Source organism: Triplophysa rosa, linkage group LG19 (assembly GCF_024868665.1).
Source record: "Triplophysa rosa linkage group LG19, Trosa_1v2, whole genome shotgun sequence".
Lineage (NCBI taxonomy): Eukaryota > Metazoa > Chordata > Actinopteri > Cypriniformes > Nemacheilidae > Triplophysa > Triplophysa rosa.
In genome coordinates, this window is record NC_079908.1 from 2,546,807 (window position 1) to 2,570,463 (window position 23,657).

The 23,657-nt window shown below is 40.2% G+C and overlaps 1 protein-coding gene across 1 annotated transcript; it reads right to left on the reverse strand.

The window, feature by feature from the left end:
* Positions 1 to 14,114: 14,114 nt before the first annotated feature.
* On the reverse strand, positions 14,115 to 21,226 carry gpr185a (G protein-coupled receptor 185 a). The gene is made up of 2 exons (XM_057361259.1): positions 20,586 to 21,226; positions 14,115 to 19,663 (listed from the first exon to the last, which is right to left on the reverse strand). Exons 1-2 carry the CDS (start codon positions 20,659 to 20,661, stop codon positions 18,660 to 18,662), a joined length of 1,080 nt encoding a protein of 359 aa, XP_057217242.1. The 5' UTR covers positions 20,662 to 21,226; the 3' UTR covers positions 14,115 to 18,659.
* Between the last annotated feature and the right edge of the window lie 2,431 nt (positions 21,227 to 23,657).

The window sequence follows — 23,657 nt, forward strand, 5'->3', positions numbered from 1 at the left end:
TTCTCATGGACAAGCTTGACATCCATATAAACAAATGCAAAATAAAAAATATTAAAAATTTTATACAGAAGAGCTGTGGGAACGCGTGAAAATCGGCGCATCTTCTGGCTCTGTTTAGCTGTTAAGTGGCGGGTCACGTGACCTGCCAGTGACGGGAGTGCCGGGTCACGTGACCTGCCAGTGGCGGGAGTGCCGGGTCACGTGACCTGCCAGTGGCAGCTCCTGCCAGCCAGCTGAAGATTGAACCCCCTCTCAAAAATAGACTCGGCGCCGAAACCATCGCATCAGTGCTGCTCACGCGACGCTCCTGCTTGACGCTGACGCGCTGCTCCTGCTCCCGGTATGAAAGCACTCATTTGATAACATGCACACCGAAAAAAATACGCGCTGCTCTCGCTCTGCTCACGCGTGCAGTGTGAACTAGGGGTAACCCTAACCTAACTCTATAACCATCGAAACTACCTATGATTGTTAAACTTGTCATAAAACACGGTTGTGTGCTGACGTCAGACTCGAAACACCAAGGATTTAGTGAGAGTCATCCACGGCTGCTGGCCTCTAACAGGGACCCATGGATTCTACCACTAAACACATTTTCTAAGAGCTGCTGCTAAACTGATCGACTTGAAGTTGCCCCTCACACCACACGTCATTTGCACATAAAGCATAAGACGTGAACTTGACAAGTTCAACTTGTTGATGGATAAGTATGATGTTTTAATTAACTAAGTTAGGGAGGAGCTGCAGAGCATGAGCATATAATCAACCCGACTGGTCCGCTATCAGCAATCACAGCATCTGCCCTATCAGCACAAAATAACTTTTCTACAAATAGACAAGCAGTCTTACCTGCATTCTCTCTACATTCCCCAAGCATTGGTCCACCCAATCACCGCTACGTCTGAGAACGAAGTCAACTCCTCCTTGCAAGCCGTTAACAAAACAAGCCCGAACTGCCTCGACCAAACTCCTAATGTTACTCCGGCCCAGGCGAAGAAGGGCCTCTGGTCGTCAAGCCGCAGTAGCAGGACTCCACCACCGCTAGCCCCTGTCCACCACTCCGCCAAGCTCCAGACCACAGATCACTATGGGAAGCCGAACACACCAAATGTGGAACGAAACGGAGCGGTGTCGTAGAGCTCGCGCAGCGCTGACATGCCAGTGGCGCGGTTAATTGGGCCGAACCTCGCGACCGACTCGACCGCGCAGGGAGGACAAGTTGTTTGCGCTGCCGAATGGCCGGGGCGGCGCGAACTGATCCTCAGCAGCGCTGCGCCGACCAATTACAACAGCGCAGCCCGAACCAATTAAATCAAAGGCGCCAAATTCAAAAACGCCTATGGCTAGGCGTATCGTTGAAACTATATTAAGTAGTCCTGATATTTTAAATAGTATTGATGAGACAATTCTCCGAATGTACAAAATGAGACTCGATGCCTTTTTAATAGGCAAGTTTTGACACAAACACCCAGACCAGCATTTCAGTTCTCGCGTAATTTCAGGGGTGAGGCCTTAGTGGATCTGTGAACATGAGAAGAAGGTACACAGTAAATTTGCCTGAGTAAAATTTACTCAAATTGAAGAAAATTTTACTCTGTGCCAGATAACATTTGGTCCCTCTCTGAAAAGAGTAAAAGCTACTCTTTTGATAAGAGTTGTTTTTCCAGAGTGAATTATGCTCAAAATAGTGTTAATATTTTACTCTGTGCTGTAATATTTTACTCTATTTTGTGTTTTTTTTTTAATTAACTCTCGTTCTTTTTTACTCAATTCAGAGCTACACTAAATTAACTCTGCTGCTTTTTAACTCTGTTCAGATGAGCTTTAAATTAACTCTGCAACAATTGACTTCCCCTCCAGAGTTGTTTATCATCAATTATGAGTGAACTATAAAGAATAGCTGACTCTATCCAGAGTTATTTTTCTGAATTACACTATTAATGTTTTACCCTTAAAAAGACCTCAAATGAAAACATTGCTTTCAGTCTGAAAATAAAATCAAAAACCAACTGTATATGTCACAATTTTATTTTTCAAGCTCCTCTTTCAAACAGTTTTGAAATATATAACAACAATATTACAGATGAGATGAAGAAGAATAAAATGAAACAATATGGCACAATAAACAAATCAATTCCTGACAGTATGAGGTGCCAAAGACAAAGTGAGCTTTGAAAAGCTCATTAACACATGCCAGTGAGTTAGAGGCCTTGCAGCGTACAGCATGTTTGTCAATTACAATAAACCAAGACTGGATCCTACTTCTGTTCGGCCCAACAGCAAGTATACGCGGTCTGAAGACTCTCTCCAATGCTATCCAAGCGCCCTTGGATACTGGTACTGGTCTGTGAAAGAATGAAAACACTTTAGTGCCAATTTGACTTAACAGTAAGTCAATATACAATAGGGCTGCAACTAACGATTATTTTGATAATCGATTAGTTGGATGATTATTTTTTTCGATTAATTGGATAAAAAGTTTAATTAGATCTTTTGCTTATAATGACTAAATCAGAGATGGGAAAAGTATGCACAACTGAACTCATTTACCTGCTCCCCAAATTGTTGAAAAATGTGATTGTCTCCCTAATTAACACACAAAGGCTGAGTTGATTCAGGTGTGTCATATTAGAAGCAGCCTCTCTCCCAAACGTGGGAGGGATGGGGCGCTTGGCCAAAAAATTTTTTTTATGTGTGGCATGAAAAGTGAGATATTTGTCATTCAAATGTAGTGAAGTACAGTAAAAAGTATCCAGAAAAATAATACAAGTATAGTTCAAAAAGTGTAATTCGTTACTTGCCACCACTGATATAAATGAACCCCCAAATCAGGGTATTTAGCCTATTATGTACTTTGCAAAGTGCAAACGCCACAAATTGGGATTTACAAATATAATCTTTAATTTTGTCATTTAAAACACCTCTCCCCTTTAAACTTCAAAACTGTGCGGCTTTAAGAGATGCATGCAAAACACATCTCACTTAAAAACTGCGCACCAAGCGCTGCGCGGAGAGACCCATGCACAGAGAGAATCGTCTGAATTTAAAACTGCGCACCTCGCGCTGCACGGAGAGACGCGCGCAACTTTTAAACTACGCACCTTGCACTGCACGGAGAGACGTTTGACTTTAAAACTGCGCACCTCGCGCTGCAAGGAGAGACACGTTTGACTTTAAAACTATGCACCTCGCGCTGCACGGAGACGCACGCACGGAGAGACACGTTTGACTTTAAAACTGCACACCTCGCGCTGCAAGGAGAGACACGTTTGACTTTAAAACTACGCACCTCGCGCTGCACGGAGACGCGCGCACGGAGAGACAAGTTTAAACATTTAAAAGGGAAGAAGACGTGCTTGATTTATAACTGTGCAGCTCACAAGTGATGTCACAGACCAACTAAACGATAATGCAATTCGTTGACAACTATTTTCATCATCGATTATTATCGATTAGTTGTCTCAGCCCTAATATACAACATGAAAAAAAGAACAGTGATGTCTTAAACTGTATACTGTATGTGCCAAGTAGAAAAGAATAGCACAAAAACAACCATTTAAAGGACAGGTGATCTTTAACAACCTGTCTGAGGAACAAGCAAGTTTAAGGTAACACAATAACAGAACTTTATGAACTAGTGTCATTTTAACTGCTTTATCGGTAGCTTTACCTTGATAAATTTCACAAGACGATCACATGCTTGTCTAGCTGAGATCTTTCCCGGTCTTTTGCGGCCTTGACTTGAGGGAGGCAAAAGGTGAACCAGCATCAGAATCGAAGACATGTCGCTGTCCCAACCTGGAAACGCGGAAAACAAAAACAATTAGTTTTAGGCTTTTAGGTTTGTTTTTGGTTGAACACACCCTCCTACTTTACTTTGACATAACTTCACTTAGAAGATGTGCAGATATAAATACATTAACCACTCACGCAAACAGATTCAGTATTCCAGGCACATTCATGGCAAAGTCTTGATGAGTACAGATGTGTGGATGAACTAAAATCTCTACAGATATTGAAATGAGGTCATACAGTTAAACTTTATCTACAACATATGAAGTGTTTTTGTTATTCAGAGTCCCAAATGAAAACAATTTCAAACTGCAAATCTGTGACTCCTGTACTAGGCCCTTGCAAAAAGATCAGGGCAGAAATTTTAAAGAAACCAGTGAATTTCATTCCGACGGTTTACACATTGAAAGTCTGTGTTGCATATGAATCATACATGTCTAATGGGTAAAGTTGTGACCACAATTGGAAGCTGTAGATCTGAATGAAGTTACATTTGTCATGATACGTTTGAAACTTGATAAGTATGTCAAAGAATTTACCATCAAGACTTGCTGTGCCTGGGATGATCATTTTTAGGACACCAAGGTTTGGTTGTGTCAGCAGATATTCGAATGCTTCCTCATCAACCTCTGTCTTCGAGTCATCAAAGACCTTAACATTTATTGTAGGAAGATCAAATTTCTTGGGAACTAAGGAAAGACAAACCATTGGCAAATCAGCAATGTCAAAGAAACTAAAACTTATATCTATACCCCCATAAGTTACAATTATACACTTATTATATTACTGTTAAAATTATTTTTAGAGGGAAAGTATTAATGATATTAACAATAATAAAGTTATCTTACCGCATTCCAAAAACGTTTGAAATGTAAAAGGTTGCGACGAAAAAATGAATTTCTTGCTCTGAACTTCACTCTGACAGCATTGTTGGTTTGCATCCTAAAGGAACCAAAACACAAAGTTGAACATAAAGCGATAACACTCACAGTCAGATGAAGAATAAAACGCATAAAAAAATATGTTTTTCATTTGTTATAACTGTCCAATAGTTCTGTTAAAGCATGGTGTTCATTAGTTCTATTCAGACGGTAATTAACTAACGTTAATGCATTCGGATAATAAAAGTGTACATATTAAAAAGGCATGAAAATTAAAGGCTAAAATACATTACAAGACTTTTGCTCAGATTTTCAGTCTGGACATGTTGCAGAAAGTCTGTGCCAGTCTGCAGATTTCATCAGTTAGTGTGTTTTAATCTGAAACTTTCAAAAAGTCTGCAAGTGTGTGATGTCTAGTTTAAAGAAATATGTTCAGATTTTAAAAGTATTGTAGTGTACTCCAGCCATAAGGTAAAGCGCAACAGTTATCGTTTAGCAGTGTCAAAACAGATTCAAACAATAATTTTTGAATTGACACACCAACATTCTGGATTCGGACGACTATAAAATCACCAACTAGCCATGTAAATTTTGAACTATACCTTACAATTACCAACCGAATAAGCTCATACACATCAAAATGGCCTCCAGGAATCTAATGAAGGCTAACTCTTTACCGAGTCAAGTACATGTGGTGCACAGCTCGAGCTGCTCCTCACACTAGTTAAACATTTCATAGGTAGCTGTTTTACTGGTGTCAATTAATGTTCGTAATCTATAAAGTTTGCTATTTACTTTCAAAACAGTTCAGTCTAACTTCTGTTCTAACCCCACAAGCAGCAGCAGTGATTGATGGCCGTGACTAAAGTTAACAGTAAAGGCTGCTAAACGCTTTACGAAAATAAGTTACCTTACAATTACCGTCCGATTGGGATAACGCACATCATAATGGCCTCCAGCAATCCAAAGAAGGTTAACGTTAACTTAACTCTTTACCGAGTCAAGTACATGTGGTGCACAGCTCAGCTGCTCATCACGATAATTTAGTGGAAAACATTTAAAAGCTAGTTGGCTAACGTTAGTTTTACTGGTGTCAATTGACGTTCGTAATATTGGCTATTTGCTTTTAAAATAACGGATCCTAACCTAATTCTCAAGTTAATATGAGAAAGCGATCTCTGTATTATTTAAAAATCGCGGCAAAATGATGCGAGCTCAAAACAGAGGCGAATAATATGAAAATGAATACAGACTTTAAAACTTTACTTACTTTAACATCCAGCAGAAGTAGGGCTGCAGCTATCGATTATTTTAGTAATCTAGTATTCTACTGATTTTCCGTCGATTAATCGGGTATTCGGATAATAAGTACATTTTCTTTATTAAAGAGCAATACTAAATATACAAGAGAAATTAAGACAGGTCTCTTAAAATGAGCAACTAATTTGTTTCCTTTTTTGAAAAATGTACATATTTATTCTGAAATTGCATACATTCATATCTGTGAAAACTAAACCCATTTACTACATTCCATTGCCATATTACATTCAAAATGCAATATAGGCCTAATACAAATGAAATATTAATAAAAATAGAAAGAATAATTTCAAAGGTAAACAACTAACTTCAGCTTATGCATGATGCATTTAGTTTATCTAAATTAGTTTTAGTTTCTTTTTTTAATATTAAATAGTAATATATTTGTCCACATAAAAATACCGAGTTAATCTGACTTTTATTTTGGCAGGTCGTCGGAAGACGCTTATTTTTTAGGGCGTTAGCTTCACTCAGTAAAATGTGCTGAAGTAAACTCTCAGAGCAACTCTGGAGATTAAGTTTATGTCCTCATTCAGCGCAGACGCAGACAAATTCATGAGCGTCACACGTGTAGCATGTTAAACTGTGCAGTTCATTCACTCAGAACAGACAGATGACGTGTAAATAACAGGATTCGGCATCCACAAGTCCGCATGTAGTTTTATGGACTCAATGCAGCCGGAAAACAAGTTTTACTCGAAAAATAGACTAAAACCAAGTAAAATAGCAGTTCACCATTTCAATAAGCGATCACTTTTTTTATCAGCATGAGACATGCGTGTGAACAGACTAACATGCGTGTGTCACACGGTTAATGCGTAAGACTTGAGAGCCCTGTAACAAAGTTTAGCGGGCTGTGTGTTAGTAATAAGGGTCCGTGGGGAAACGCAGTGCTCCGTGTGTACTGTAGTTAAATGGATTAAACGAGGCTTCGAGGCAACACAAATTGCCTCGATGATTTTTTGTATTCGAATAACTCGAGTTACTCGAGGAATCGTTTCAGCCCTAAGCAGAAGCATATATTCTGTCAGCAGCGAACGATGACCATGACTAACAGTAAAGGCTGCTAAAATACATAACGAAAATAACGTTACAATAACTGCCCGAATAGGGATAATAACATCAAAATGGCCTCCAGCAATCCAATGAAGGCTAACGTTAACTTAACTCTTTACCGAGTCAAGTACATGTGGTGCACAGCTCAACTGCTCCCCTTAATAGTTATGTGGAAAACATTTAAAAGATAGTTAGCTATTTTTTTTTTACGTTCTTAATATTTTAGCTATTTGTTTTCAAAATAGCTTAGTCTAACTGAACAGTTAACGTTAGTTCTCAAGTTAATATAGCGATTTCTGTAATATTAAAAAACGCGGCAAAATGATATGAGCTCAAAAAAGAGGCAAATAATATGAAAATGAATACAGAATTTAAAACCTTACATACTTTAACATCCAACTTCTCTTCAAATCCCACAAGCAGCAGGAACAATTGTCTACAGCCGTTACTAATGGTGTGCTGCTAAACGAAACCTTGCGAGGGCGGGGCAGCGTTTTGGGGGATGAGTCACAGTTAGGCTGCTCTGTAATTTTGCTCCCACTCTACTGACACGTTTTTCTCTTTTCACTCAAAATGGAGCAAAAACTACTATTTTGGAGGAAAAAAATATTAACTCTGAAAAAAATACTCTGCCGTTTTTCCTGTGTATAAATATTGAATAGAAATGTAATCTTAGGACTACTTAATATAGTTTCAACAATACGCCTAACCATAGCGGAGGTTTATGGGTCAAATTTAAACCACTGGCGCCTTTGATTTAATTGGTTCGCGCTGCGCTGTTGTAATTGGTCCACTGCTGAGGATCAGTTCGCGCCATCCCGGCCGTTCGGCAGCGCAAACATCTCGTCCTCCTTGCGCGGTCGAGTCGATCGCACGGTTCGGCCCAATTAACCGCGCCACTGGCATGTCAGCGCTGCGCGAGCTCTACGACACCGCTCCGTTTAGTTACACATTTGGTGTGTTCGGCTTCCCATACGGCTTCCCATACATCTCCCCATCGTCCAAGCCGTCCCGGCAGCGTGAGTATGACTCCGCCAGCGGCTCAGCCCCGCCGCCAGACTCTAGCGTGATGCTGCCTCCGCTAGCGTCGCAGGCCCAGACACCCTTCTCTCACCCCACATTTCCTTTTCCACAAACGTTACCTTTGCTTCAGGGCCGCCCAAGCGCGAGGTTGCCCCGTAAGCCTCTCCGGCCCAGTATGTTGCAAACTATTATGTCGTATTCTTGCCGTTCAATGATTCTAACGCTATTCACAATGACAATAGCAAGTGTTTTCCTAATATCAGCACAACTGCAGAAGCGAACGATGTTATACAGTTCAATAAACACGAAGCTATTATTAAATAGCATTAAATTACTGTTTTTGAACTACTTCACCAATTCAGAGTTTAAAACAGAACGTTTGTGTTTATCTGAACAACATCGGCGTTTCGTTTTGAAGGAATCCTCATTTCGAATGATTCGGACGAATCAGCGAATCAGCGAGTCACCGAATCTGTTTGAAACGAATTGGTCGAATGTTTCACTACCGTAACCTGCTGATCGTTTTGCTTTTACGTTTAAAGTGGGCATATCATTGCTGTACAGATGAACTGTTGCACATTTTATGCATTCCATCAAGAACAGTGTCAATTAAATACTTTAGAGTTTGCAAAAACATTTAAAATTAGTAAAACATTTAGGCTTATTTTGGTAAATCTTGGTTTATTTGTTGATGTAAATGATGAATCACCACTACTTTGCTCACATTTTGATACAATTTGGTATCATGATACTCTAGTGCAGTGGTTCTCAACTCTGGCCCACGAGATCCATTTTCCTGCCGAGTTTAGCCCCAACACTGATATAAAACACCTCAACAAGCTAATCAGCGTCTTTAGGAATAGATGCTTTCAACTTAATGCGGCGCTGCACAAATACGCATTTTAATCACTCTCGCGGTACTTTAATGCAATATGCCAAACAATCTGCGCAGCCCAACATTAAGTTGAACACGTCTGTTCCTGAAGTCACTGATTAGCCTCTTCAGGTGTTTTATCAGAGTTAGAATAGAATAGCTTTTTATTGTCATTGTAGTCAGAGCAAACAACAAGATTCTTTATGCACCTCTCGCAAAACATGAAAACCACAAAAAAAAACATTATACAAAAAATTATTATACAATTATACAAAAAGACAGACGAAAGCAGTCATAGAGTGGCAGAGCAGCATATTTGGCTAATAGAATCGACTAACAAATAAAGACAACGGGAAGATCTTAAATGCAAGGAGATCTAAGAATACAAACAGAGCATAGATGTGTTTTAGTTTAGTTTAGTTTAGTTTTGTACAGATTTAATGTAAATAACTGTTTAAAATGTTTATGGCCCTGGGATAAAAACAGTTTCTGAATCTGCTGGTATGTGTTTTGGCTGATCTGTACTGCCTACCAGATGGTAACAGTTCAAATAGGCCATAGCCAGGGTGAGAGCAGTCTCTGGTAATGCTTTGTGCCCTGCTAAGATAGCGTGCCGAGGCGACAGCCTCCAAGGGAGGCAACTGGCAGCCGATAATTTTTTCCGCCGTTCTCACCACCCTTTGCAGGCTCTTTTTGGCAGCAGCAGAACAGCCTGCATACCAAACTGTAATGCAGTAAGTCAACACCGACTCAACTGTTGAGTGGTAAAAACGAATGAGCAAACACTTGTCAATGTTATTCCTCTTAAGCACCCGGAGGAAGTGGAGTCTCTGACTCACTCCACCCCAGCTTGCCTACCGATCAACTCGTCAATTCCCTCTCCCTCGGATCCATTACAAGTAAATTAACCAGTTATGTCCCACATCCAGCAAACATCAACGTCAACTCCTCGGCCTCAGATTTCTATAAACCCCTAACAGTCAAGTCAGCATCAGTTTCAATCCATGCAGATGTACAAGGCAGTGCCGCCCTTAAACTCAGTTTATACTCGTGTGTAGCCGCGTACCCTATGCCGTAGCCTGACGCACACCTCTCCAAAAATGTAACAACGCATCAACTCTACACGGACCGCAAGCGCTGTGATTGGTCTGTTTGAAGCCCTCCCTCAGGTCAAAAAACTCTGCGATAGCGTCATGTTTACTCAAACGCATTTCCAAAGGAATTATCTAAGTAAATTATTTGTTCTTCTGTATTTTTACATCTCAAGCTGCAAGAAAAGTGACTACTTGCCACTATCACTGCTAATGCTTCTCAAACGAGCTGCTTATTATTCGGCTCTTGTCTTGGTTACACAAGCGACACTAGAATGGTCTTTGTGCCATTAAACAGGGTCAGTCATTTAATAAAAAAAGGCTCAGGATAAGTAAATGTTTAACTGTCCATCTAACAGTAAAATTAAAATGTAAGATGCTGCAAATCCCTTAAAATAATCAAACAATCCATTTTAACAATAACAATAATACACAGAAAAGTATGTATGTGCAACGATAACATGCATAATAGTGCTAATGTAATGTTTTAACATAATATTGCTGTGACAATAAGGGTTGTTTCTATTTAAATAGCTCTGTTTACACATTTAGTATAAGGGAGTCCCTGCTCCATGCATCTCTCATCTAAGGGGTCCTTGCCCCCCGAAAAACGTTGATATCTGATGTATATGAAATAGCCCCCTATACCCTAATATAGTGCACTATTTGAGGGGACATCTATTTTTAGTGGTGTCCGAATTCATAGTGGACATTATTGAGTCCACTCATTCAATCCCATGATGCATCATAATAATGAGTGTACAACCGATGTACACTCACAACTAGCTGCTAGCCATCTATCGTGATGCTTGCGCTGAATGAATTCCTGTGTCTCGGCAGAAGATGGTGCCTGCAGAATTTCCAGTGCACCGAGTGTCCGAATTTACTCTCGTTTTCACCCGCTCCCTAAAGTGGACTATATTAGTGAACTAATGTAGGGAATAGTGAATAGTGAATGAAGGTACAGTGGGCGATTTCGGACACAGCCTCGCTCACTGCCATGATACAACGCGAATCAACCGTCTGATTGGAATCAGCTGGAGGAGAGTGACCATTAATGCCACGAATGTACGTTTATACACTTGTGTTGTTCTTGTTGACTGTAATTTTCTACTTTTTGAGAATAAACGGATTAAATGAATGTTATATATAGCAGTGTTTTATTTTAAAAATATTAAGTAATTTTATTAAACGTAATTAATGTAATGGTAAATAAACGTGGAAAACATATGTTTTCTTCTCTTTATTAAAAACTAATACAATAAACGTGACAAATAATGTAAAAATGAACTTTACCATTTTACAAAACGATCCATAAAGCCACACAGGTGTAATACAAGCGTTATGACGAATGTCTACGTCAGTGTCCGAAATTGTTTACTCATTTTCATTCACTTCTACACCATATAGTGGACTATTTAGCATTCGCTATAGGGAGTAGTGAATGAGTGAACAAGTGAGCGAATTCAGACGCAGCTTTAGACAAAGATGATACTCTTATTATAGGGAAATGGGAGGGTCTGTAATACTTCCAATAGAGGGTATGCACGTGTCGTCACTTTCCCACTTGAACACGCCGGAATGCGCCTGCTTGAGTGGTAAAACACTGGGCAAAATGAATAGTTACAATATCATGAAACGCAATTCCGCGCAACATTTGAGTGTCTAAGAACCCATTGACGTCCATTAAAAAAACTAGCTTCTGGTCTCCTTTCCTGCGTTCTGCTGAAGCCAGGGTGTTAGCATTAGCCGTTACGTTTTTTTGCTAAAGGTTGCAGGCTTGCCTTCTAGTGGCTTTGTATTAGATCGTCCCCTGGTGGCTGGCTGCAGTACAGGTCATAAACCCCGCCCTCACCTTTTAAACAAATATGGGACAGGAGCAAAGCTCTAAAATCCAATTACACTTCAAATATTTTTTTCCAAAGATGTTTTCTGTTGTTTTCGTCCATTTTTATCACGTTGATGTATGTCAAAGTGTTAGTTTTTTAAATAAGTTTGGTTTTAGTAAGTTATAAGATGTTATATGGTGAATATTCGCAGCTGCATACGACAAATATTTGCGTGCTCAAACTCCAATTTGACCGGGGCTTTACAATGGAAGGAATCAGCGTCACGCTGTCCATCTTTTAAACAATGTATGAGCTCTACAATGCATTTATTTGTGACAGTTAATACTTAAGAACTGTAGTACTTTCAAAGAATTTTTAGAAACAATTGACTTTATAATGCCAAGTTATATAAGATGTGTGACAAACTTCCTTCTGCTATGGATTTTGTTGTACTGAAGGAAGATATAACTGTTTTATCACACAAATTGCCATGGCTATGAGACCATCTGGATAGCAATAGTCAAAAAGCTCACAATTTTAGTTGTTTTTTTATTATTTTTCATTTTTTTAATGAATCATTAAATCTTATCCCAAGCATGTTTTGGCAGTTAACATGTAGAAGACAGAGGGCTATGGGGAATGAATTGCCTTAGAGGTGACCAGACGCATTTTTTCAATTAGCAGTCAGGTGGTGGGGGCGTCTTGTTTATATCTTCAGCTTCCTGGAATGCCGGCTGGACTGGGCTGGACTCTGGCTGCTGGACCGGACTGGATGCCGGCTGGATAGGACTGGACTCCGGCTGCTGAACCGGACTGGACGCCAGCTGGAATGCCGGCTGGACTGGACTCCAGCTGTTGGACCGGACTGGATGCCAGCTGGAATGCCGGCTGGACTTGACTGGACACCGGCTGCACCGGACTGGATACCGGACTGGGTGCCGGCTGGACTACCGGCTGGGGTGGATTCCGTGATCCCCTCTGTTGCCTCTTTTTCTTTAGCCGGCCCACCGGGTTAGTGGCTGACTGTGAAGAAGCGATGGGGGGCGTGGGTAACTCCGCTCCGGAGGAGTCCGAAGACGTCCCCCAAGACGCCCTCCTCCCTCGCTTGTCACGGAAGCTAGGACAAAGGAACAGGACCAGCCGAGCTCGGGAAGGGAGGTGCTGGGTTCCCCAAGGTGAGGGTGCCCACAATGCAGTCCTCCGGTACGGACACCAGACCGGAACGAGGAGCCTTTGACCAGCTCCTCTCGAAGCTGCAGCCATTCCACCAACTGTGGGAACGGCTGATAGACCAACTCCTCCCGCTCCGGAAAAGGTGGAGGGTCGTCCATCCCGGCCACCAGGTAGGCACGGACCAGCACCTTGGGGACGGAAGCCTTCCTGGCCTCGACTTCCCGAGCGTAGTCCCGCAGAGGACGATGGCGCTGGGCTGGGAACGGGCCACCTCCAGCGTGTGACTGGGAGGCTATTTCCTCCCACCATACCGGATTGGCGGTACAAGGCCATCAGGTGGTTGCTGTACTCTCCATAATGCTGCCTGCTGGGTTCAGTTTAGGCTCGTTCGTAATGTCACGAATCGGGGTGAGAATGAACCCAATTGCAGGCAGCTTTGGTGGTGGGAACACGATGACTTTAAAACAAACACAAAACAAAAACCCACGAGGGGGTGAACAACTAAGAACAAGGGATAACAATAATGGACACGATAAACTGAAAGGACTAAACTAAAACATCACTTGACAAGAACTGGAACTACACAGCTAGAACTAAACTTGACAGAGTAAATCCACACAGCAAGAATGACTTAACGTCATATGCAGGGCACAAAGCAAACAAGACAAGTATGCAAACCGAACGAGCACAGGACAGCAAACACAATGGCATTAAATAGAGAGACTAACACAGGATAATTAACAAGGAACAGGTGTCGGGAATGAAACACTGATGGGAAGCTAAATGAGGAAACGAGAGGGGCGGGGCCAAAGATGAGACTGGAGAGAGCGCATGTTATGTCAGAACCTACAATAACATGCCTCTCTCCACACAAAACATGAGGCTCTGTCATGATCCTGCCACTAGACCAAGAAAGACATGACCTGATGAAGCAGAATCATGACACTTCCCTCCTAGGCTGTGACGTTGCTATCCTTTTGCATCAGCAAGACTCCATCTGTCGGTTATACATCCGCCAGCTCACCGCTGACTCATTGTGGAACAGAGTGGAGAGACGAGACGCTGATAAACAACAGATGCACACTACCTGTTTTTCCAATGTCAATGAGTAACATGGGCATTTACAAGATCCTCTCTAGTGTCTTAAAGTGTCCCTTTTTAGAGCATTGATATTTCCTTTAAGTGTGTAGTGCAGTGGTGAGTGGACAGTGTGGGTTGTTGACTGTGTGTTTTTTTACAGTTAATAAGGTTTGGGTAATAAGCATACTGCTAGGGTGTTCTATCTAGGTGTTTGCAAGGGTGTTGCTAAAGCATTGTCAGGTAGTAGCTAAGGCAATGGTGATCTGAATTGTTGCTATATAGTTGCAAGTGTGTTATGGATGGTTGCAGGGGCAACAAGCCTATCCCTGAATTTGATCTATAGAGTTGTGTTCCTTATTGCATTTATGTGTACATTTTGTTTCATGTTCCAGCCAAAATTCATTAGTCCAATCCTCTAGTAAAGTAACAGCACATATTTAATACTTAACAGTAAAAGTCACTGTTATGAATAGCTTATTAAATCTGCTGAGCATGAAAGTAAATGATTTGTACATCACATTATGCATATAAAATGATTGTTGTGTTTAAGCCATATTTACAGCATCATACACATGAAAGAAAAAGCGTACTATTTTGCAGAATTGTGTATATATACTATGCAAATCCCACAAGACCACAACGAAGTGTGAACTGTATCCCACAATGCATTGTGTTCAACTTAAATGTCTTTAAATGTTCGATAAACTGAAAGTAATTTACTCATTATTTGATCAGACTGCCAAAACACACGACGGCTGATGAGGTTAAGTGACAGAAATGTAGTGCTCTATTTATCGTTCCATAATGCGTTTCCAATACTTTCTAGCATACAGTATATAATACACAGGAAACAGTATGTTAGTACCATTCTGAACACAGTCATTCATAGCTGGTGTAAATGGTAGCCAGAGATTGGTTGGCACTGTGGCATGCTATTTATAGAACCATCAGAAAAGACATCTCGAAAGTCTATTCTTTAAATACATTACTCAACAACATAAATGGAATAAAACTTTCTAAGGCAGTATAAAAATATAGATCTATGTCAACATTACACAGAAAACAATAATTGTGTATACCATTCAATGTTAGACCGGGTGATTGTTTTACAAAGGTGGTCAGTCTGAGACAATCACAGCCGCTTTAATAAAAATCTAGGCAACAGACAGTACATTCAAAAAATTATCTTACGCTGGATATAATATTGTAATTATTCATTTCTCCAAACAACATATTAAAATTGGTTCTTTGGCTGCATCTACAAAACCAACAATTTTGTCTTGAGACACACTGATAACATCACACATAGACTCCAGGATTATACGGTTTTGTATCCCTGCAGTGAATAATGTAGAGATGTTTTCTTTTCTAACTATAAAAACAATTGTATAATATCTGTCTAGTTCTGTATCACTTACAAAAAGAAAAATGACGAAACACTGTTTGAAATGTGTTCAACAAATTAAGTCAGTTGGAAAACTGGAGTACTCCACCAAACATTGACAACCTTTAGGTCCATCATTCAACTAGTGTTAGCATAAATGAAATGACCAACTATATGTTGTCTGTATTGTTTTACATAAAACGGTTATCACTGCTTATCTCTGTGTTAAGTATATAAATGTGTGGTAAAACAACACACTTGTGAGATCAAAGGCAAAACATCAAGATCCCAAACAGAGGCCTCTGTACACTATAAATAATGTATACAACTTGAACTGAACATGATGCATTATTGATTTTATAGTTGTCAGTGACATGTGTTTGGGTTTCTAAAATGCACCACTGGTGGGGTTCCTGCAATCAATCAAGGATAAATTAGGGATGCACCGAAACGAAAATTCTTGGCTGAAGCCGAACATGATGTGAAACACTTGGCCGAAGGCCAAATAATACCAAACACTGAACATTTATTAAGCCATTTTTTTCACTATTGCACAAACTGAATAGTCAAAATGTGCTTTTTATCATTTGTCTTGCTTTTCAATAAAATACAATACAACTTAATATAAAATTGAACAAAAAAAAGTAAATTCAAACAAAAAATTGAGCCCTCTCCTTCCATGAATAGCCTATATTAATTAGGCCTATAACTGACTGCTAAAAGAATGTAATGTAAGTTACTTTGTACCCCTACAACAAAACAGTTTATTAAAAAGTGTCATTCCACATTAGGCTATAAACTAAAAATAGGAATAAACTAAAACTGTTGGATTATTATAGGCTACATTGCAAAATGATTTGAGAAATAAAAACATCCAATGCAAGCAATTCTGACTGATGCTGACTGACAACCATTTCAGCTCACGTCTCTCCTCCAAACTCCGCCCACAAAAGCTGACTGTTCTCTCAGAAGGTGCACAGAACATACTTTGACAAGTTGTTTAGTACAGGGAACTGTGTGCACGCGACCACTGTATGATGTCAAAGGATGTCGCAAGCGGCGGGGCTACTGTCAGACAGCCCGCTTCCGTCTGAAGTAAAGTTGCCGACCGGTAAAGACGCTTTCATTCGGAAATTTACTTCCGTGCGGCAAGTCCCGTGCTGTCTTTCTCTGACACTTTAAAATGCTCCACACACACACACACGCACTGCCAAAATGTTTGCGGCAGTAATAAAGCGCACGCGTGTCTCTCTCTCTCTGCGCTGGTTGCTGCTTGATCGTATCACGAGTCATGTTCGGTAAAATTTATTCGGCCAGTTCACATATTCGGCCGAACACCGAACTTGCATTTTTTACTATATTCGGCCGAACATTTTCGGTGGCCGAACATTCGGTGCATCCCTATGATAAATGGTATCCTTCAATGCGCCATAGGGGTATTTGTAAGGCAGTTGTTGGCTGTACTGTATTTCTAAGAAAAACGATTTGCTTATTATGTTCAAACATTACATTCTGAAAGATATACCATGCAGTTGGTATGCGCTGTCCATGGTTCTGAAACACAACATTGTTTTGGAATGCGTAATGTTGAATATTTAAGATTATGAACATTATTGCCAAACCTAAAATAACACATTCTCTCAAGTGTCTCAAGTGTAAAGGTGAAGAAATTAATGCACGTACACCACAGTGCTTACAGGCAATAAAATAATATACAGTATATGCTACATACGGGTTATTACATATACCCTGTTGATGATCACAATTACAATTATATTAAGTGTATTTGGAAAATACCATGTTATTCCATAATCAATTATTGATTTAAATCCAAGACTAACTTATCATCTAAATGCAGAGAACATCTATCTATGCAACCACACCACAGAAATCTTGGCATTGCAGTGTTCACATAACTGTGAATTTACATAAATACTGAGTAATACTAATGAACTGCATACAAACATTTTATGAAGGTTTGTGTTATTGGTCTTCACATTGTTATTACTGTGATTATTGGATAATTTCTGTTATGTGGTACTTTTTTATGTTCCCAGCATATATGGCTAAATATACTCTGTTGATTTAAGTTTGTCAACATGTGAATTACATTTGTTCATAACTAATACCAATAAATATTCATTGTAAGGATTTTGTCACTAAGGCCTGGTTTTACAGACAAGGCTTATCTTAAATTAGGATATTTAAGTCACTTTTATATGAATGCTTTAGAAACTAACATTACTGGTGTGTACCTTGAGACAAAACAATGGTACTGATATGTTTTAAGATATTTCAGGGCATGTTATTTTTAGTTAAAACAGCTTAAACATTCATTTTAGTCTGGGACTAGCCCTAAACCTTATCTGTGAAACTGGTCATAAAAGTTTTAACTCAATGTTAACTCAAATGTTTTTATTATTGCTGTTACTATTATTACTGTAATAATATTTTTTTATTACTGTATGAAAGTGAAAAGTTAAGTGAAAGTGACCTATTAGTCAGATATGGTGACCCATATCCGAAATGTGACCTCTGCTTTTAACCCATCCAGAGAGTAGTGAACACACGCACAGCAAGTGGTGAACACACGTACACCCGGAGCAGTGGGCAGCTATCACTGCATCGCCCGGGGAGCAAGTAGGGGTAAGGTGCCTTGCTCAAGGGCACCCAGTCGTTACCCGCCGGCCCTGGGAATCAAACCGGCAACCTGTATATACAGTACCTGTATATACAGGTTATATACAGGTTGTATAACCACAAGCTCAATTTACCACCCTTACGTATTTCCATCTTTTAGGTTTCCTGTTCATTTTCCTGCCATTGTGGAAATAATCAAGTAATACGTAATAAAGTTTGAGTGCCTAAATTTGACCACAGCATATTTCCATATCTCTTGGAAATACTTTTTTAAAATTATAATAAGAGCATATTCCTTTTTAAAGTTACAGCATAACAGGAATGAACAATTATCAAGAATGAACTGTTGCAACCTGTGTCTAACATGAACACTACAGTATAATGTAAAGTGTTACCAAACAACCCATATGAAAAGTGCACCCTCACTCCACTGGATTACAATATGTGGATTATACATGATATGTGCTTTTAAACATTATAGACAGGTCACTGCCAAAGTTGTGCTTCCATTTAGACGTGCTACACATCGCTGGGGGTCCTGGGTCGCATGGTTAAACTGTAAGGCATGCACCCACAACAAGCAATCCTTAAAGATCTCAGAATATCAGGGTTCCTGAAGGCATATATCATTGGGTTTATGATGGAGTTGCAGATGGCTGGAAGAGCCGTGATGTAAGTGTATATCACAGGGGAACGACTGTCCGCCACCAGTGAGTACATGGCGAGTGGGATCCAGCAGAGTGCAAAGGAGCCCAGGATTGTGGTGAGGGTGGAGACCCCTTTCGTTGTGGAAGACGAGTGTGAGGTAGTCATGAACTGACGCTGAACTGCAATCTGCTGGGCGTGCCGAAAAGCAATCTTACAGATTTGAAGGTACAGCTGCAGAATGAGAGCGAAAATCAGAAGGAAGGACACAGCGAGTGCCGCGGCGTTATTCTTGTTCACGGGTCGACAGATGCTGCAGGTGGTCTCGTCCTCCAAGCAATTCCATCCTAATACCGGAAGCGAGCCGAGAGTGGTGCTGATGACCCACATGAGTATCAGAGTGATGTAGGTGAAAGCCACTGTGCGCTCGGTATGGTACGTCAATGCGTTGTATAGGGACAAGTATCGGTCCACTGTGATTGCAAGGATATTTAGCACAGAGGCAGAGAATGCTGTAATGAGAAGCCCCGCCGACAGCAAAGAGACAAAACCTGAATCAATTATGTAGGTGACAATGAAATTGAGTATCAAGCCCAGGCCGGCCAGGAGGTCTGCGAACGCTAGACTTCCGATAAGGACAAACATGGGTGCTCTCAAGGTGGGCGTGTAGACAATCAGAGCGATCACCACTGCGTTCTCACAGGACATGAGCGTGCCTGTCACACACAACAGCACGTCCCATGGGTTGACGATGATGGGCACAGGTTCTAGCTCCCAGGACGGGACAAACGACACATTCTTCGCCTCCAGCACATCCATGTTAAAAAAAGAGGTGTTCTGAAACAGGTTACTCATTGCTGCGGCAGGAGGGTGAATCACTGTAAGGGCGACAAGAGGAAGAGTCAGAGAGATAAGTGTACAGACTGAGACAACATCTTCATAGTTACATACAATATAAATACACTTCTCAGAAAAATACACTGATAATACACTACACCTCATGTTGTTATGGCACCCTAAATCCTGCCTGTGTTACGAATAAACTTGGTCTGATATGTTCATATTTTACACCAAAGAAAGAAAATAACCTTAAAAACCTGGTGGTACAATTATTTTTTGGATGTTGCAGTAGCTAAATTAATTCTTCAGGAGCATGTAAAATATACTTCATAGCATATTAACAGTGAAAAGGAAGGTGAATGTGCTATTTTTAGACTAATTCCATTTAGTCCCCTGCTGCATGGGGAAAAATGTGCCTATACTTAAAGGGATACTTCACCCAAAAATGAAAATTCTGTCATCATTTACTCACCTTCGAGTTCCAAATCTGTATAAATTTCTTTGGTCTGATGAACACAGAGAAAGATATTTGGAAGAATGCTTATAACCAAACAGATCTTGCCCCCCATTGACTACCATAGTAGGAACAATTACTTTATTATTTTTTGTGTGTGTTCTGTTGAACACAAAAGAAGACATTTTGAAGAGTGTACAGCAAACAGTTCTGGGGCAATATTGACTACCATTGTATTTTTTACTACTATGGTAGTCAAGGGGGGGGCAAAATCTGTCTGGTTATAAGCATTCTTCCAAATATCTTTCTCTGTGTTCATCAGACCAAAGAAATTTATACAGATTTGGAACAACTCGAACGTGAATAAATGATGACAGAATTTTCATTTTTGGGTGAAGTATCCCTTTAATTCACTTCTGATAACCAAGATCCGTAAATGATGTAAGAATCTAGCTGTAAATCATACATCAATAGTGAAATATTTCTAAACAAAAATTGCCACCAACCACAGAGCGAGCGTCTCCATCCCTCTTCCGTCAAGTGAAGATGAAGAATACATGAAGCACAGAAAAAGCATCCCATGCGAGTCGCATCTTTCTGGACTAAAGATGGAGACGTCTCAAAGACAGGATATGCTGGCTTGCTCCTGTTATTTGTTTGCTCTTATTATCTTTGTTCTCTCGTTTATTGGCATCACGATTTCTTACCGCGGGAGCGTTCAGCCTTGGGTTGTCATTCCGCTCATAACGCGTTGGCAGTTCGCAGACAGCGGCGCCTGCTTGTTTGCAACTGATTGGTCATTGGAGTGACTCGCAGAACTGACGTCAACCCCCTGGTCTGAGCTGTGATTCAGAACCCGTGGTAATGAAATTTAACAAGTAGCCTATAACACAACCTTTACTTTCAGAACAACACCCAAAATAGACTGATAATAATATAATAGAATGAGCGACGCGACGCAATAAAAACTAAGAACCCTATAATATACAGTACCCACAGAAGCTGTCCACATTGTAGGACACGTCTTTTTGCGTTGCGTAGGGAATCCGCCACTAGATAGCCAAAAAATCGTAACGGCCTTGGTTTCAGCGGAACGCAGGAAAGGAGACCAGATGCTAGTTTTTTGAATGGATGTCAATGGGTTTTGTTAGCCGTTACGGGTTCTCCAATTGGAAGTATTACAGACCCTCCCATCTCCCTATAATAAGAGTAGGCCTATCTCTGTCCTGGCGTCGGTGCCCGGTCGACCAATCAATGACCGTATACGAGAGGTAGTAGCCTACCAGGACGCGACGCAACGGTGTTGTCCGCCATTCAGAAACCGGGAACTTTATTTTAATTTAGTTTGATTTAGTTTAATTTAATTTAATTTAGCAAACAGGATGAAATCATAAATGTGGCAATAATATTGCATACGTTATCAGTTTGCAGAAATAGGTTTTTAATTACAAATGTTTATGTTAGTAATACAACACTTTGGGTGTTTCTATAGCCATTGTATGTTAATAATAAACAATGTTGGTGGCAAAACATGTTTTACTCATTAAACTGCCCAATACAATTGAACAGAAGAGCAGATTTTGAGGAACGTTTTAAGAAACTTGAGGCAAGTTTAAAGAAACGTTTTATCTTGAAAAAGATGCGACGCAATGGCCAAAGACGTCCATCTGTTCGCTGGGGACAGCAAAGAGGCGATGGTTTTGTTATTTGTAATGCCTTCTCTGGTCGTGGGCATGTTGTGTACATTTTAGTGCAGTTTTGCAGAAATAATGTCTGTTTTGATTGTTCCCATATAATCACAGAACGTGATTTCAACGACAAACTTGTTACTACTAACCTAGTATGAAGGTATTTTTGGTGCAAAACTACTGAGCACCTGTGAGAGTGGAATTTGTAGTTGTAGAGGTCGGCCACACATGTGTATCAGTAAATTTGTAGTCAAAATTTGAAGTTGCAAACTTGTAGATTTTTTTTTCTCTCCCGCAAACACAACACAACAGTTACACCTTCTTGAATCCTTCAGTGCTTGTGATTTAGTGATTTCAGGAAAATAAAGCAGCTCGGGATGATTCTCGCGGAGTTTTTCACTTGCGCGTTAGGGCGCCACCTGCTGGGCGCCAAAATTAACTCGTTTGGCTGCAAATGCACAAATCACTTTTGCACCATATATCACACAGATATGTGGTGCAAAATGAGAGTGTGTGCGCACTTGTGTCAGAGACTCACAGCAGCAGATTCAAGCAGTTGTAGTTATGCTCTTGTGTTTGTGCTAGAACAATGTGCAAGAATAAAACCTTTAATTTGTGAGAAAATATTTGACAAGCATTCAACTCTCATTGCATGAATTCACATACTGTTTGCGGATGTGCAAAACTCGTCTGTGAACGCACGTCTTTTGGTGCAGGTGTGTGAATGTGTTTTGCACCATATTTACTGCAGCATTTGTAGCAAAAAATGTGAGTGCACGAGTATCTCAGTTTGTGATTTGTAGAATTGGATTTGTGCACTTGCACTGAAGGATTCAAGAAGGTGTAACTCTTGTGTTGTGTTTGCGGGAAAGGAAAAAAATCTACAAGTTTGCAACTTCAAATTTTGACTACAAATTTATTGATACACATGTGTGGCCGACCTCTACAACAACAAATTCCACACTCACAGGTGCTCAGTAGTTTTGCACCAAAAATACCTTCATAACCTAGGTTGATGGTAATGCGAGGACCATGGTCCTGGTGTGAGTCTTTGACCTGACGCCAGATGGCAGCACAATCCCGACCACACTCGACCACAGAAAGCAGTGAGTGAAGGAATCTGGGGTGATAGGGAAGACGGTTAATTGTCTCAGTCGTCTCAGTACAATTTACGTAAGCCTATCTCGGTTGGGGGTAGGCAACTGGAAGCAGAATTAGTCTGGTAATGTAGCACCATTTTAGGTTTCAATTTGGGACGTTAGGCTACACACTGAATGTATTGTAGGCCTTAAACTGTAGAAGATAGCACAGGACCCAGCCTACATGGCTGTATTCAGAATTCAAATCCAAGTTTAAAATTTACTGCAAACTACAAAATATACACTGAATGCTATTTTTAAATAATAGGTTCTACTCTAGGCATTATAGCAGTAAAATGGTTTTAAAGGGGCTTTAAGTACTTTGAGCTGAGTTAAGAGAGTTTATGAGAGTTCGGGAAGTTAAACAGTTTTTCTTTTCTTTTTTGGGGCGGTCTGTTTGCAGGTAATTTAGAGGGTATTCATTTAGACATGATGACTTGGTCTACTCCTGTAAAGAAAAGCACAATAACATACATTCCAAGTGATATCAAGGTTTAATAATCTATGTGATGTAAGAAAAATCTGACAAAGTGACTTCAAAGTCATCTCTTATTTTTTTGTTAATAATGGAGACGGCAGAAAATCAAACTACATTCAATTTAGCTAAAAGCGCTATTGCTGTAGGCCTATTGCACCTTTTTAAGAGAAAGTGTTTTGTGGCAAGTGCTGTAATCTAGAATACTGAAACTATGAAGGTTGTATGTCAGTCTATCATCACCATCTATAACCACCTCGTTTTTAGAAAAAAAAC

Bases quoted from the DNA above. Each gene is read 5' to 3' on its own strand.
- gpr185a (XM_057361259.1), bottom strand. From the start codon at position 20,661: ATGGGATGCTTTTTCTGTGCTTCATGTATTCTTCATCTTCACTTGACG. The intron at 19,664-20,585 runs GTTGGTGGCAAT...TCGCCCTTACAG, and splicing joins ATGGAGACGCTCGCTCTGTG to TGATTCACCCTCCTGCCGCA.